The sequence below is a fragment of the Nicotiana tabacum genome, chromosome 18 (assembly GCF_000715075.1).
Source record: "Nicotiana tabacum cultivar K326 chromosome 18, ASM71507v2, whole genome shotgun sequence".
NCBI lineage: Eukaryota > Viridiplantae > Streptophyta > Magnoliopsida > Solanales > Solanaceae > Nicotiana > Nicotiana tabacum.
Genome location: NC_134097.1, coordinates 92,354,770 through 92,372,253, shown reverse-complemented (window position 1 = coordinate 92,372,253; position 17,484 = coordinate 92,354,770). Strand labels below are relative to the sequence as shown.

The 17,484-nt window shown below is 39.2% G+C and overlaps 1 protein-coding gene across 1 annotated transcript in view; it reads right to left on the bottom strand.

The window, feature by feature from the left end:
* The window catches only part of LOC107781286 (phospholipase SGR2), a 44,352-nt gene extending 27,766 nt beyond the window's left edge, over positions 1-16,586 (bottom strand). The window contains exons 1-4 of the mRNA XM_075237060.1: positions 16,372-16,586; positions 15,691-15,941; positions 14,368-14,468; positions 13,889-14,074 (exon numbers count right to left, since the gene is read on the bottom strand). Of these exons, the coding sequence (XP_075093161.1) occupies positions 13,889-14,074; positions 14,368-14,468; positions 15,691-15,895 (492 nt within the window). The 5' untranslated portion in view covers positions 15,896-15,941; positions 16,372-16,586. The remainder of the gene's footprint in view (positions 1-13,888; positions 14,075-14,367; positions 14,469-15,690; positions 15,942-16,371) is intronic.
* Positions 16,587-17,484: the final 898 nt, after the last annotated feature.

The following is a 17,484-nucleotide window of genomic DNA, read 5'->3' as shown; positions in this document are numbered from 1 at the left end:
ATAAACCTCATCCTCAAGATCACCATGAAAAAAGGCATTCTTAATGTCCAACTGATAGAGGGGCCAATGACGAACTGCAGCCATGGATAGAAAAAGGCGAACTGATGCCACTTTAGCCACTGGAGAGAAGGTATCACTGTAATCTAGCCCAAATATTTGAGTGTATCCTTTGGCAACAAGACGTGCCTTAAGTCGATCAATCTGGCCATCGGGACCAACTTTGACTGCATAAACCCAACGACAACCAACGGTAGATTTACCTGAAGGAAGAGGAACAAGCTCCCATGTACCACTTGTATGTAAAGCAGACATCTCGTCACTCATAGCATGTCGCCATCCTGGATGAGACAATGCTTCACCTGTAGACTTAGGGATGGAAACCGAGGACAATGAAGATATAAAAGCATAATGGGGAGATGCCAGACGATGATAACTCAAACCAACATAATGAGGATTAGGGTTTAGTGTGGTCCGTATACCTTTTCGAAGTACAATCGGTGTACTAGGAGCAGGATCCGCAGTAGGAGCCGTGTCAGGTGCAGGACGAGAACCAGATGGGCCTGATGTAGGGCGCGAACGACGATGATAAGTCAAGAGTGGTGTTCCTGTGGCTGGGGAACTAGGAGGGATAACACTGGACTCCTCAAAAGTTGGTATGGGTGAAACCTCTGTGGTTGAAGGTGGAGGAGGATTACTAAACTCCTCAAAAGTCGGTATAGGTAAGACCTCAGATATGTCATGGTGGTCAGCAGAAGTAACATCAGTTGTGAAGAAAGGGTTAGACTCGAAAAATGTGACGTCAGCTGACATAAGGTACCTATGAAGATCAGGTGAATAACAACGATATCCCTTCTGAACACGAGAATAACCAAGGAAGACACACTTGAGAGCACGAGGAGCTAACTTATCTTTCCCCGGGGCTAAGTTATGAACAAAACGTGTGCTCCCAAAAACCCGAGGTGGAAGAGGGTATAAGGCTGACTGAAGAAACAATATTGAATGTGGAATCTGACCCTTGATGGGAGATGAGGGCATCCTATTAATCAAATAGCAAGCTGTGAGAACTGCATCGCCCCAAAAACGCAGCGGAACACGAGACTCAATTAGAAGTGTGCGAGCAGTCTCAAGAAGGTGCCTATTCTTTCTTTCTGCAACCCCATTTTGCTGAGGGGTATAAGGACAAGATGTCTGATGAATAATTCCATGAGAAGACATAAACTGCTGAAACTGAGAAGATACATATTCTAAGGCATTATCACTGCGAAAAATGCGGATAGAGACACCAAATTGGTTTTTGATTTCAGCACAAAAACTCTGGAATATAGAGAATAACTCAGAACGATCTTTCATTAAGAAAAGCCAAGTACATCTTGAGTAATCATCAATAAAGCTAACAAAATAACAAAATCCCAAGGTTGAACTGACTCTACTAGGACCCCATATATCAGAATGAACCAAGGAGAAAACAGACTCTGCATGACTCTCAACACTACGCGTAAAGGAAGCTCGGGTATGTTTCCCAAGCTGACACGACTCACAATCTAATCTAGACAAACTGGATAAATTAGGCACCATCTTTTGAAGTTTGGATAAACTCGGATGTCCTAAATGTCTGTGGATTAGATCTGGAGGATCTGTAACTAGACATGTTGTGGAAGGACCGAGCGAGTTAAGGTAGTAAAGACCTTCTGATTCACGACCTGTACCAATTGTCTGTCCCGTACTGCGGTCCTGCATAATAAAAGAATCATCAATAAAATATATACCACAATTGAGGGCACGAGTCAAACGACTAACAGATGCAAGACTAAAAGGACAACCAGGAACATAAAGAACGGAATCTAGGGTGATAGAAGACAATGGGTTGGCTTGTCCAGCTCCTTGTGCCTTAGTTTGACATCCATTGGCTAAAGTAACAGTAAGAAGAGACTGTGAATATACAATATTCGACAAAAGTGATTTATTACCAGAGATATGATCAGAAGCGCTTGAGTCCATGACCCATGGTCCAAGAGTACTAGACTGGGAAACACAAGCAAAAGAATTACCAGCAATAGGAGTGTCAGTCTGGGCAACTGAGGCTACTTGTGGAGATGTTTGCTTACTTGCTCGATACTGAAGGAGCTTTCTTCTTTAGATACAGAAAAGCCCTGGTTACCTATAGTCTCGCTCTGAGCAACGTAGGCATTTTTGGGTAGACGGCCATTTAAGGAATAACACATTTCGCGAGTGTGTCCAAGGTTGTGACAATAAGAACACTTGGGTCTAGATCTCCCAAAACGACCGCCTCCTCGTCTATTCTCCATAGCTTGAGATGCCCGAATATCCACTGTCTGGGATGCAAGAACAGAGGAATCAAGTATCTGTGAAGAAATCACTGGGTGACTTGGTGCTGCAGCAAGGCGAAGTAATCGAGAGAATAATTCATCAACTGTAGGGACAGTCGGACTCGCCAAAATCTGGTCTCGTACTGAATCAAGATCATGAGGAAGTCCAGCGAGTGTAAGAACTAGAAACATTTTATGTCGCTGCTCTTGTTGTTTTGACACACTAGCAGAAACTGGCATCAATGTCTCAAATTGCTCCATGACTGCCTGTACCTGACCCAAGTAAGTAGACATATCTAATTCTTGCTTCTTTAAGTTTGTCATCCGTGATATCACATCATAGAAGCGAGATATATCATTAGTGTATAACGTACGAGCCTTTGCCCAAACCAAATAACATGTCTGGAATGGGCGAAACAAAGGCATCAACTTAGAATCAATAGAACACCACAAGATGCTACATAATTGAGCATCAATTTTTGCCCAAAGCGCTATCGCCTTTTCATCTCCTTCGCTAGACTGTTTAATCAGATGATCTTGCACACCTTGACCTTTACACCACAACTCGACAGATGAAGCCCAAGCTAAGTAGTTTGAACCTCCCATTAAAGGTTCCGAGGTAATCATAACATTAGAGTTTCCAGAACTCATGCTTTTAGACCCAAAAACATCAATTCCCAAAAACATCTTGTAAATTATTACCAAATAAGAGAAATAATCAACTGTAATCCACTGAAAATAGAGTAAGGAACACTGAACCAGAATAGTAAACTACTGTAGCAGTTGGAAAGTTACTGTTGCAGCCGGAAAATATTCAAAGTGGTCGGAATGAAATAAAAAACAGTAGGGGTAGGATCGGAATTACCAGAAGACCCAACTGTTCTGAAGGAACTTTTTCAAAAAATGGCCGGAAGTCAACTTTTTGAAATCACTATTCATGCCGGAAAAATAAAAAAGTGGTCGGAATTTGGTGTAACCTGGATGGGTAGGCTCGGAATTGCAAGGGAAACAATCTGTCCTGAAGAGTCGTCGCCAAAAAATGGCCGGAAGGTGGCCCACGCAACGTTGGAACTTCGCCGGAAAATTTTCTTTGGACAGCTACAGTACCGCCGGAGATTTTCACTGGGATTTGGTCCCCGGACAGTGACTACTCTTGTGGTAGTGTTGGATTTTGTGCACAACACTGACCGAGACAAAGCAGACGCAAAACAACTTTGAAAGTCGCCGGAAAAAAAGGGTTCCGATGACTGATTTTACTTCCCGGAATCGTTGGAATTTATGCACAGCGATAAATCTCTCCCGATAGCTCTGATACCATTTGAGAAGGCACGAGAGAAAATATGATATATTGATATTGTTGTATGTGATGCAATACAAGAGGTGTTATTTATAGTTACTCTATACAAAGGGGATACTACTCCTATTCCAATGTGGGACAATTACATAGCTATCTCTAACAATTATAAATCAATAAGTAGCAATCAGCATTTCACTTCTTTTCAAAAATCAAAAAGTACAAGAAACGAAGTCTTGTTTCTTCTTTCTATTTTCACAAAGAAGAACGGTAATCTTAACCGGAGGTTCCTTTTATCAAATTATCTCAATTAAAGTAAGATGTAGGGAAGCTTTAAAGAAGGCGACCTTCTACGATCTCGTATGAGCAATTAAAGTATGTTAAGGCTAAGCTTTTCTTTCATTTTGGCATAATGTCGTCATTACACAAGTTTGATAACGAGGTATAAAGAAAAATTCATATCCCGAAATTTACGTATATTTTGCTAGTCTCGCAAGTTACATATATTTTTCTAGTTTTGTAAGTTACAATATTCTCCTTATCGGGACTTCATATTCAATTGAGTATTTCCTTCTTCCAGTCAAGAGAGCAAAGAGTTATATATACAGTATTAAAGTATTTTCATTACCATCGAGCTATAATCGATGGGCAGGCCCCTATTGGGCAACCTCTGATCAGATGATAAGTTATATACCGATCCTACTGTGGCCGAGCGCCTATGAGCGAGCCCAGCATGGTCAAGATACAGAGCCTAGTATGGCCGAGCACGTATGAGCGAGCCTACTACGACAGAGCAGTTATATATATATATATATATACCGAGCCTTATAGGGCCGAACAACTATTTTACTTACTATAGTGAGAGAGTTGAGTCAGTATCAGCAGGTAAGCATATCTTCAGATTTTCTTTGACTTCCAGCTACTTGCAGTTATTATATTATCAGTTCAGTTTCAGCTTTCAGTATATTGCCTTACATACTCGGTACATTATTTCGTGTTGACGTCCCTTTTGCCTGGGGAAGCTGCATTTCATGCCTGCAGGTATAGACAATCAATTTGACGATCCCTCATAGTATGTTACTGATTCAATTTCTGAGCCTTCCACAGCAGCCAGTACTTCCACCGGGATAGCAGCATGCTACCATATTCATCCTTCGGTCCACCAGCTTCTTCTAGAGTATCAATTCCATTACTAGTGCCACTTCATCTACCTATCCTCAGACTGCGCTGCAAGTCTCCAGACATTGACGAGTCTCAACAACTGGATACAGGCAGCTACTACAAAGCTGACTGATATATCCAGTGTTATTGCAACACAGTCCTCAGCCCCAGTAGAGCCACAGGTACCTCCGTCAGTGGAGGAAGCCTTGAAGAAGATTATGGCTGACCAGAAGACTATCATGGATAAGATGGAGGCACAAGGGAAAGTTATTGAGGATTTGGGAAAACATGTCAAGAAGATGCGGAGATCTCAGGCATCAAAGAAATCGGTGGATAAGCTGAGAAAAGAGATTGAGAAGACTACATCCGCCGGTGATCTACCACTGGACCTGCTCATGGAGACAGCACCCCAGCAGCACAGGCAGTCCTAACAGCACAGACAGCACCAGAAGCAGCAACCGGCTAGTCTGAGGAACCGGTTGCCACTTCCCACACTGCTGAGGAGATGATCCAGATGCTCAGCAACCTAGTTGTCCCTCAGCCGGGTGATGATGAGATACAGCTTGAAGCTGAGGTTGCTGATGATCCTATGCAGACTGAGACCACATAGGGAGTTCTCTTAACTCTCTACCCTTTCCCTGTTCTTATTTTTGTTAAGCATTGGGGACAATTCTTATTTTTCATCTGGCGGTGGTCTATTCTGAGTATTTGACATTTGGGCTGTAATAACTATGATACTATTTTCCTTTCATCTTTATTTTCCTTTTGGTATGTTTATATTCTTCCCATTTGATGTAGATGTTCATTTCCCTTATGTATATATTCATTTGACTTTAGTTTGTATATTCATTCATCTCGCTTTTTGTAGTTTATTTCATAGCTTCTTTAGTTTGATTTGCCTTAGTAGTATAACTTCTTTTTTTTTTGGCAATCCGCTAGGCAAGCGCCTAGGGCTAGTTTTTATTAATAAAAAGAAAAGAAAATACAACAATTCGGAAAAGTACAAATAAGGGGGACAATAGCACCGGTTTTGTTACCCATATGCCTTGGCTATATAATCACTCCTCTGCGCCTCACATTGCCTTATGATGGCAGACTCATGTAGAGGATTCATGGGGTAGCTGCCGGCAAAGTCTCACGAGGGCATATAATCTCATAGCCGTGTGGATATTTTCCAAAGGCATAGGACCAAGGTGAACTGGGCTAAACCTTACCTTACTATTCCTATTGAGGCTTTAAATAGCCTCACCTACTAACATGCATGTAAAAAATAAGAACTGAAAAGTACCAAATATTCAATGATCATCATAGAGTTTATAACATACTCTGTGATGATATTACAAATGAGAATACTAATATAATGGTAGAATAAAATGATGAAGGAATTAAAATGTTGTCCCTTCTTGTCCGAACTTGTAATTTCTTCAATTTGTAACTCTTTTTCATCACAATCCCAATTCTTCAAGATGTATTCAAAATTCATGATTTCTTTTTTGAACGATTGGACTTTGTAGATGTAGTTGGGGCGGCCTTCTTTTGTTTGGCAACTCTCATTGGAAGTCGCCTAACATTTAAAAAATCACTAACCTTGTCGTCCCAACTATTTTTCCTTGTATGAGATTTCCTATTTTTTCCGCATGCATAGGTGACAAATCACCTTTTCTTGTTGCCTCTGCCCTGCATTGATTTAGAATATCATCTTCCTCACCTATTTCATATGTATCTCTGCCCACAAGCACCCGATTTTGCATGTCTTGAACATGTTCTTGAATTACCACACTGTTTCCATCCATTGCATCCAATAGCTTTCTTTCCGCTGGTGTAATAGGAGTGGTTGTCACAATTTGTTGCTGCCCAGAAATTGCTGTTACTGTTGATGGACGATCAACAGTAGGTTTAATAACTGGATCATTTTGATTAAGCTGCTGCTCCATTGCATCGAAGATTGGATTATCTGTTACAGTATGCTGCTGCCCAGATTTTATTGTAGCTACTGTTTGATCAATTGCAGCTGGGACTAATTGCTTTGTATGTGTTGCTGCAGTTCGCTTCAAGCTTCCAGTTGGAGAATTTCTGGGCAAAAAAATTGGAGCATTGATGTTCAATTTGCTCTTATGACTTGCTGCTGGTCCCTCATCATATTTTGCCATTGCTAGACAGTCAAGATCTTCACCTGCACTCTCTTGATCGACCTCCTCATCAGCTTCTTCAGATGAATACCCTGCATGACCATCACCCCAATCCTCGTCTTCGTCATCCTCTTCACGTTGTTGTAACCAAAGTTTAGATTTGATCACCTTTGCTTGGATAAATTCATCATTGTTTCCAGTTGACAGAATAAGCTGCCCCGCTTCACCTTCAAACTCGCCATAGGATTCAACTGATTGTGATGGAACATCAAATACAGAGGTATTTAATGTGACCAAAGGTTGTTTAACCATTGTGGAGTTCCTCATCATTTCATTCTCAGCATTCTTGATTATTTGTTCTACCTGAGGATTGGAAAAATGTAGTGTAGGAACTTTGGAACTGTGAGCTTGGATGCCTATAAGTTCATTCCCCAAATTGTTGTTGGAGTCTTTTCGTCGAAAGCCCAAATTTTCAGCCAAGTCGTGACTGTCTTGCCCTCCTCGTTCATTACTGGGCGTTGGAACTAAATGTTTGGACATTCCACTATCAAGTACACCTTTTGCATCAATTTCAGAGTCCCCCATTAAGAACCTCGAAATTATTTGTGCTGGAACCAACATTGAAGTCTGTTCCTCGAACATTTTTATTCTGTTGTTTTGGTGAGACCTGCCTCTTTGTGGGTGTTTTCCTATTTGTTACCAAGCTCCAATCTCCTTCCTTTTTGTTCATGTCAGCTTTCTTAACATCCCCGATCACCTTCCCATTTTGATTTTCCCTCAATACGCTCTTAGTCCCAATGTTTTCATTATCAGAGTTCTGGGCAGTAGCTGTTTTGTCAGAGATTTTCTCTGCAGTTTTCTGCTGATCATCAGCAAGTGTGTGTGCAGCTGGTTGTTGCCTTACACCTTTTGGAGAGTGTTTAGCTTGTTCAACACCAACACATTCCAGTTCTTGTTGCTCCTTATGTACATCAGCAGCTGTACCTGATGCTCCAAACTGCTGTTGAACCATATCAGGCTTGTTAGAAGTATCCGCTCGATCGGCAGCAACCTTCAACGCACCAGCAGTAGCTGAGTACATCCTTGTAAAATCTGTAGAGGCAGGGATATCCTTCAACCTTGTATCACCAATTGCAGCGTTATGATTAGCAATCCCAACAGGATGTCGATCAACAGTTGCCTCCAGCTTAGAACCAACAGTAGCTGGTTCTTGTCCAGCATTTTTATGATGCTCTACAACTGCTATTGTTGCATACTTACCCTCCAATTGTGAGCCTACATGAACTGGTCGTTTTTCATCCTTAGAAGTAATAACAGCTGAAACTTTATTTAGCTCAACACCTCCCTGTAGCCCAGGATTCATATCAAATTTTGAAGCATCACTCAGTTTTTGCACGTTTGATTTCTCCACTGCTTCCACTACTGCAGCTCGATCCCAAGTTGCTTTCAAAGCAGCATTATTCACTAAAGTATTAGCTGCTTCAACATGCACTACAGTAGTACTAGGAACACCACCTATATGTGATATCTTGACTGAACTTTCACCATGTTCATGAATCCCAATTTGATTTTCACCCATTTTCTTTTTCGCCAAACTATTTTGTTCTCCAGCAAATCGATCCCCTTCATTCACTCCCCTCTTCTCATTCAGAAGTTGACGTAAATCACCAGTGTACTTTTCCCCAGTAGTTTGTTCTTGAAAAACTTCAAGTTCATCAATCGCAGCTGGGTTGTGAGTCTTTTTCGATATATATCGACATGTTTTCTCGTCGTGGCCCTGGTGTTTGCAACAGTTACAGTACAAAGGCATATTGTCATAAACAATTTCCTGAAACACTTCAATGATTTTTCCAGAGATTTTATCCAAGCTTTGGATCCTCACACGCTTGGGATGCTTGTTCATTAGGTCTAAGATTACCTTTACCCTCGCTGTGCTTGGTCTGGATTTAAGTTGCGTCGCTTTATCAATGGCAATAGGTTTACTAGCAGCAGAAGCGATTGATAACACCGAACGCATTGCAAATAACTCCGGTGACAGATTCGGCAATGAAATCCAAACTACTGCCATTGTAGTTTCCTCATTTGGATTAAATCCAATTGTCCATGGAAAGACTCTATACTGGTGTTCTTCGCCATTCCATGATAAGTAATTTACTGCACGAGCTAAAGCCTGTACATAATCTTCATTTTGATCGAACCTAACAGAATTTGCCTTGGTGCGAGTGAACCTACGAGGCATCGACCTTTTGTTCCTAGATGTTTTGGAAGTAAGATTCTCAGCTCTTTGAGATCTGGTGCACCCGAGGAGAGTTTAAAAACAACAGATTGGTGTAATCCCTCCTCCATTGCAAATTCAAATCTTTCCTCCATGGTAAAACAAACAGTTGGTTCGCCATGTACATATTGAATCGATTTCAAAACTGTTTTTGTTGCAATTTATGTTGGTGATTTGGATTGGATCTGAGCAGCATATGTTGGTTTAATAGATGGCTCTCCCACAGCCAAAGGCTGGGAGAGGACGCAGCAGTCATGAAACTCTTCAACACTCCATTGACGTGAAGAAGCAGAAGAATCTAACCAAAAAATTCTGCGTGCTACAGTAATCGCAAAAATAAAAATTAAGATCTGGAAAAATTAGTTATGAATTTGGGGATGAAACCAATTGGGGATTGTGCGCAAAGAGTAGATGCTTCTTTTGACACCAAAATTGCGACAATCCACCGCTGGATGCCAGAGTTATGGCCCGATGAATAGTGATAGCTTCTTTTTTACGTTTTGAGTGAACAATAAGCCTTTGATTTTCTTAATGCTACGGTTCTTTCCAAAGGTGGATAATGTGTGAACCGGGTGGCTCTTCCCAACGATGGATGGCGTGACAACCTTCTTAAGGGATTGAGTACATTTTCTTTTATGTTTTGGTAAATATAGTAGTAATGAATAAAAGGGGTCTCAAGCATGCTTCACTTGGTACCAACACATGTTTCTTCTTTCTATTTTCACAAAGACGAACGGTAATCTTAACCGGAGGTTCCTTTTATCAAATTATCTCAATTAAAGTAAGATGTAGGGAAGCTTTAAAGAAGGCGACCTTCTACGATCTCGTATGTACAATTAAAGTATGTTAAGGCTAAGCTTTTCTTTCATTTTGGCATGATTCATCATTACACAAGTTTGATAACGAGGTATAAAGAAAAATTCATATCCCGGAATTTACGTATATTTTGTTAGTCTCGCAAGTTACGTATATTTTTCTAGTTTTGTAAGTTACAATATTCTCCTTATCGGGACTTCATATTCAATTGAGTATTTCCTTCTTCCAGTCAAGAGAGTAGAGAGTTATATATACAGTATTAAAGTATTTTCATTACCATCGAGCTATAATCGATGGGCAGGCCCCTATTGGGCAACCTCTGATCAGATGGTAAGTTATATACCGAACCTACTGTGTCCGAGCGCCTATGAGCGAGCCCAGCATGGTCGAGATACAGAGTCTAGTATGGTCGAGCGCGTATGAGCAAGCCTACTACGACAGAGCAGTTATATATATATATATATACCAAGCCTTATAGGGCCGAACAACTATTTTACTTACTATATTGAGAAAGTTGAGTCAGTATCAGCAGGTAAGCATATCTTCAGATTTTCTTTGACTTCCAGCTACTTGCAGTTATTATATTATCAGTTCAGTTTCAGCTTTCAGTATATTGCCTTACATACTCGGTACATTATTTCGTGCTGACGTCCCTTTTGCCTGGGGACGCTGTGTTTCATGCCCGCAGGTATAGACAATCAGTTTGATGATCCCTATTAGTAGACGAGATTGGCATTCAGCAAAGGATCGGTAAGACTCCACCTCATTCGGAGTGCAGCCGAGTCTATGAGTCATCATGTCAGAGTTTTACTACATACTTATGGGTCAGCCGGTACCCCGTCCCATTTGATGTCAAATAATCTTAGAGGCTTTGTAAACAGAAGTTCATTTTGTACAGTATATCATAGGCCTTGACGGCCCATATGTATTCATATTTTATGAATGATGGTTCATTGATATAACATTTGCCCACTTACAATTGTACATTACGAGTTGCGGCCATGTTGGCCCATGATAGTTAAAAGAAAAAGGAGTTACAGAGTGGTTCGCTCGGGCCAGTGCGGCACCGGGTGTTAGAATGTTAAAGTTAGCATAGTGTTCCTGTTAAGCTGACTTAAAAAGAAAGTGTTGATGTTAAGCTAGTACTTGTAAGTAATATAAGATGTGGTTTGTATCCTTTATCTATAAATAGGTGTCTTGCACAATTCACTATCATCACATTATCTATTTATTCTTTCAATTCTCCTAGTTTTATAATATGATATCAAAGCTTCGTCAATCCTGGTGGAGACATAAGAGACTTCCCCTATCCAGTCAAAGTTGCTCTGCACTTTTATGATATTATTATTCTCATCTTTTCTGGGTGACTGTTCTAGCTGAGCCACTCTTATTTCCAATAACCATTCCAACACCCTGCGCATCTTCCTTGTAATCAATTGGCGATATTGCCTCTTAAATGGCCGCTTTCGGCCACTATCCTATTCACTATTTATAGCAACTTCTTCAACAAAATTTTGATGGCTTAAAATTTCCTCAAAAAGATTTCCGCAACCAAAAATTTTATCAGTAAGACTCGAACGATCGGAATTCAGAACTTTGCAAGCGATTATTACCTGTCTATGCTTCAAAATAAGCAAACCTAAACTGATTCTCACCTTAAGTTTGAGAGGGCACGTAAGCGGTCACATGTTAGTGTTAAGTACTATGTTAAGTTAGTCCTTTATAGGTTAAAAGTGGATCGCCCTCGTGACCCCTATTCAAAATGAACCACCTCCAAGCCTCCTGAACTAATTCCATTATCGGCGGATATACTATTCCGGCCAGAAACAGTAGGAATGACCTTGCAGACTTGAGCTTTAGGCCCCCCCACCCCAATACCATCATTCTGAGGCCCACCCGCTCTGTTTCCACCCGAAAAGACCTCGCTGGCATTTAAATTTTGACAATTATTCTCGACGGAGTTACTGTTCCAACCAGAAACAGTAGAAATCACCTTGGAAACTGTGGTAGACCCCTCCACCTCAATCCTTTGATTATGAGGCCCACCCAGTCGTATCCACCTGAAACAACCTCGCCGGCGTTAGAAATCGGCAAAGAATCCCGCCGGATGCGAAGACGGAGCTGTCATACTTCTTCCCTTATAGTCTCGGGTTTCCCCCGAGAACGAGACATGCGGCTGGATTCAAATCCTTCCTTCGAAAGCATAGTAGATTTTTTCGGTTCCTTTTGTTCATTCGTCTTTACCCTAGTGCCTCGTCGACTGTCTTCAGTTTTGTGTGACCCACGATAATTCCCCCTTCGACCAGTTTTATTTTCCTTAGAAGTAGAAATCGGCCCATAACTTTATTGACACAATATTTACCCTTTTTAGAATGTGAGGTGATGTTCTTGATACACTTTTCCCAGATAATAGAACTTTTTATAACTGTTGCAAGTTTCAAGAATTCAAATTCAATTAAAAGTTCAAAGTTAAACCATGATGTGATGTTTTTCCTAGCAACTCAACTTTTCAAGAACTGCTGTAATGTCATTCTTCTACCCAGTGTTTAAAAAAGCAATCGCTTCATCGCTTTAAGTGAAAAGTGACGCTAAGCGACAGTGCATCGCTTTTCTGAAGCTGAGGCGACATGATTTTCAAAAGTGATCACTTCAACACCGGAGGAGAGAAGCGACGCACGATCGCTTCAGTCAAAAGGGGTCAATTTTAAAAAATTCCAAAAGTCCGTCCAGGTAATTTCTTCTTTCTTCTTCTTCTCCTTTTTTCTTCACCTTTTTTTCTCTCTTCTTTCTTCTTCTTCTCGTCGCGTCCACTGCTGCTCACTGCTAGGGTTCCAGCGGTCCTTTTTTTTCCTTTTATTCTTCTTATTTAGCCATTATTTATTAATTTTTGTGTGTATTTCAATTTATAAACTTAATTATTATATTTTGAAATGTTGTTGCTTTGTTGATTCTAGTATATTAAACTTAATTATTATTATTTTTTCAGTTTTTTTCCTTTTTCTTTGAAATGTTACTGATTTCAGTCATTAAATTTAATTTAATTAAGGTGTTGCTGATTTCAATTTATTTCATTATGTTTGTTTTTCTTATATCTTAATAGGGATATACATTGAACTTTTTGATTATTTATATTGTGTCTTTGCAAGGTTTACTTTATGCTTTTTAAGAATTGCACTTCATTTCAATGAAGCGTGCGGTTCCCTTCGCTTTTGAAGCAAGGCGAGCCCCCGTCACTTTTTTGCGCTTCTCGCTCTCAAAAACACTGCTTCTACCCCCAAAGACATAAAATGCAGGTAAAAGTAACTTCCTCATCTCTGAAATTCAAGAATCTATAGTCATATATCATAAAATATCTTATACATCTGATAAGTTTATATTCTTCAGTTACAGAAATCACATGCACAAGTCTTTCAACTGTGCATCCACCAAAGTATACATATTAAGAAAATGGTTAACTAAACTGTAAATAGTCAATACTTCATGCTTCAAGTGGTAAGACCAAGTTGTATTTTGTATTTACACCCTTCCAGTTTTTTGCTTCTTAATTTAACCCTTCCAGTTAATCTCAGATGCAGCATGAAAGCCAAATTACTGAACCAGATAAGAGTACTAGGTAAAAACGACAGTCCATGCTAATTTCATGCAAAATTTACATATATCATGTTCTACTCTAAGATCTTTGCCATTGGCAAACACCTGTATAACTTCTATCTTATCTCTCTCCTCTTAGTAGGTCTATATTCTTTACTGCAACAGGTTCTTTTTTTTTCTTTCACAAGTCATTATGCCAGTCCAAAATGTACTTTCCCTTGATGGACTAATAAACGATAACAATTGTTCGTGCACACACACACACAGAGAGAGAGAAGGTATGGACAAAGGATACCTCATAGAGGCCACCCTTAACGGGGACCCCAACTCTTTCTTCTTCAACTGAATACTCTTCACCCAATTGAGAGCTCTCGGAAGATGATTTTTCTGATGCAGGACTAAGTAAATCTGGTGCCCCCTTTGGGCCCTCACTGCACTCTGCATACTCTTTCCACCAACAAGAAAGCAGCTCATCCTCCCTCTACAGAGTGCAAACTAATTAATGGCTCATATATCAACATAAGATATTTCAAACTTAATAGCCACACAAGTCTTACCATTATCTGCTCTTTACTTCCTTTTTGGGGGGAAGTACATTATGACCATTTTTAAACTTAAAATTTGCATAATCAGGCAGAGGTGAAGTAAATATGGAGCAATAAATATTTATCTCGACCAACAATTGATGTACTAACTGGGTCGTAGATTAATTATTTTACAGATGAGGAGTACTCTTAAGTCTTAATAAACAAAACACCAGTCAGAAAACATTACCTGCAAGAATGAAGCTTCAATTGCAAGAGAATCTCTCATGCCAAATCTGAAGTAATCACCCTTCCCCACTATCTCTGCCTGGGGGACTGCTGCAGCTGGCTCTGTGCAAAAGTGAAATCCACAAAGGACAACCTAGATTTATACATGAATACGACAGCTCATGCTCATAGTAACTGACAAAGCTATAATAATTAGACTTAAAAGTTTAAAGAAGATCTGCGTCTTATTGCAGAATTTCTGACTCATGAATACATTTTATACCAGAAACTACAAGCTGACTCGTCAGGATTAATGTTTCTGATTGTATGATAGTGAACTAAAAAAAGTTTCTGATTGTATGATGAACTCCATAGCAGAACATTGAATCTATGCTTTAATTTCACTTACTGTTACAGCTGACTTATAGAATCTGCAGTGTTCTACTGAGAAAGCTTATGTATGTTTTTTTAGTCCTGGCATCTTTTATTTTGAAGCTGCAGAAATTGATTTCAAAAGGAGTGCAACATTTGGAGAAGAACAAATCTTCCGAACCATAGAATGAACAGCAAAAGCATAAACAGAAGAAAAAACTAGCAAGTTGCTTTTTCATCTGATTGTTCCTAAGGTAGAGTCTCAAAGCGGAATGATATCATGAGCCAAATACGTGGCCGTCCTCCTTTGAGCCAATGTATCAACGCCCTTCTATTTCAATTCAATTATTCAATTACTCGACTATGCCTCGGTGCAAAACTTGGCTACAACAATATGAATTTTGCACATCCATTCAGCTTTATTCAGGCCTATTTCATTTTAACAATCCGTTTTTAAGGTATTTTAGGGTTATGAATTCTCTAAAGCTAGGGATTCTATAAATTTCACATGATACATTGTCATACAAGTCTCCTAACAAACAGAAGACCAAACGTAAGTGTAACAACACAACTAAGCCGTAATTCCAGCTAGTGGTATTCCATTGTGTTCTATTTTCACCTTTTAACTAACTTAACCAAAAAAAGAGAATGTGTCCCACATCCTACATCCACTACAAGCACTTCAACACAGTAGCGGAGCCACATAAACACCCTTCGTCCGAAATTATATTGTGTATATAGAAAAATCTATATACTGCATATATAGATCAAAAATTATTTATTTTTACATATTAAATCTTGAACCTCCTTAGCGAAATTCCTAGTTTCGTCACTGCTTCAACCAGCAGAGAACCGAACAGCAAGAAAATTCAATGAGATCAAACCAAAGCACTCAAATGACTATAAGATGGATTTGCAAAGATGAATGCCAACATTTGGACCTAAAAGGTTTAGAGTTCGAGCAAAAACATACGATTTACAGCCAAAGGCAACTTGCAGAAATACCAACGAACATCACCACCATCTGAGGGACTTGTAGTCTGAGCAAGGTAATTTTGCCTACCCTCTAAGTGCTCAATTTCATCTGCTAACCTTCTAATATTTGACGGCGTGTTCTTCAACAAGTCGGGAGATGTTTCATCAACCACCCCACCTTTAGACCCAGAAACAGATGCCATCCTCAACCTCCCAAAGTCCAAACACCTTTCTACCAGTCAACTATACCTTCAAAAGAAAGAGTTTAAGATCACAGTGTAAGAAAATATCTACCCAATAAGGTCACTTAAAACGTAGTCAACTTTATTTAATAACCTGTTATAACATGTTAAATTAAACTGACGCATAAAAATTATTACATTGTCAGTGCATATAACTTAACAGTATGCATCATCGGTATTAGCAAAATACAATTCAGAAATCTCAGTCAAGTATATCAACTCGAAAAATTATAGGTTTTGCCCAGCTGAAAACCTTGAGCTTTTCTTTATTTCTTGAAATTGTTTTGCAAATTCATTAAACAAAGGATTAACTGATTCAAGGGCATGAATTAAACCATCCCCCTCAACAGAAAAAATGCTTTTGGACATTGAAAGTTGGAAACTGGACGGGAATTGTTGAATTGAAGATAGCATCTAGACTTTGTGACGAAATTTACCTGAAAGGAACGACGAAAGGGTTTTCTGGATTCTCTTCTTATAGAGGAATATTATTGTAACTCTTTTTTCTGTCAATTTTAGAATTTAAAAGAGGAAATTGAGTCGTGTGGAAGAAGAAGAAAATGGAATTGTATCGAAATGAGAAGAACGGTGGGTGGAAAGGCAAGAAATAACGAGAAGGGGCTTGGTTAGAAGGAATATTCTGTTAAACCCCATTAGGAAATTAACAGCTTGTTTGAATGGTTGTTAGGTATCTTTTCATAATTTATTGGTTTATGGTTTCATAAATACAATGTTTGGATAGATTGTGTCATTTAACATCGGTTCGTGATATCACAAGCTAGCAATACAAAGAATAAACTTATAATATTATAAAGAAAAATTGTAATACATGATAAAATTATTATTAAAGAGGTAAGAAAAATGATAAAATAAAATTATTTAATAATATTGAAGGGTGAGATTGAGAGAAAAAGACAAGGTAACGATGCGATCACACCGAATCGGTCATTACATAAAGTGGCACATTTCGTCGGTATGTAACGACGGATTTAACGATATGATACAATAAAATTTATGTAACAATCAAAACAAACATTGTATTTAACGTAACAATACGATACAATACAATTGGTAACAACCATCCAAACAAGCTGTAAATTAAAAATTATAATAAACAAATACCGCCAATACGAAGAGAAAAAAATTATAGTGTCCAAAGATGAAACAAAACTGCTTTTGATTTTTTTTTTCAAAAATGAGATGGTGTTTGGCTAAGCTTATAAGCTTGTTAAACTGGCTTATAAGCAATTTTAGTTTGACCAATGTTTTTACAACAATAACAATAACAATCCAGTAAAATTTCACTAGTGGGGTTTGTGGAGGGTAGTGTATACACAGACCTTACCCCTACCCGAAGGAGTAAAGAGGTTGTTTTCGAAAGACCCTCGGCTCAAGAGAATAAAAAGACAAAAGGAGACAATATTAGTTTCACTATAGAAATCATAGGAAAAATAGGAAGATAAAATGCATAAGAAAAATGCAAAGCAAAAATGATGGCTAGTAAATAGGTCATGCACCGAAAAAAGAAAATAGTAAGACACGACATTGCC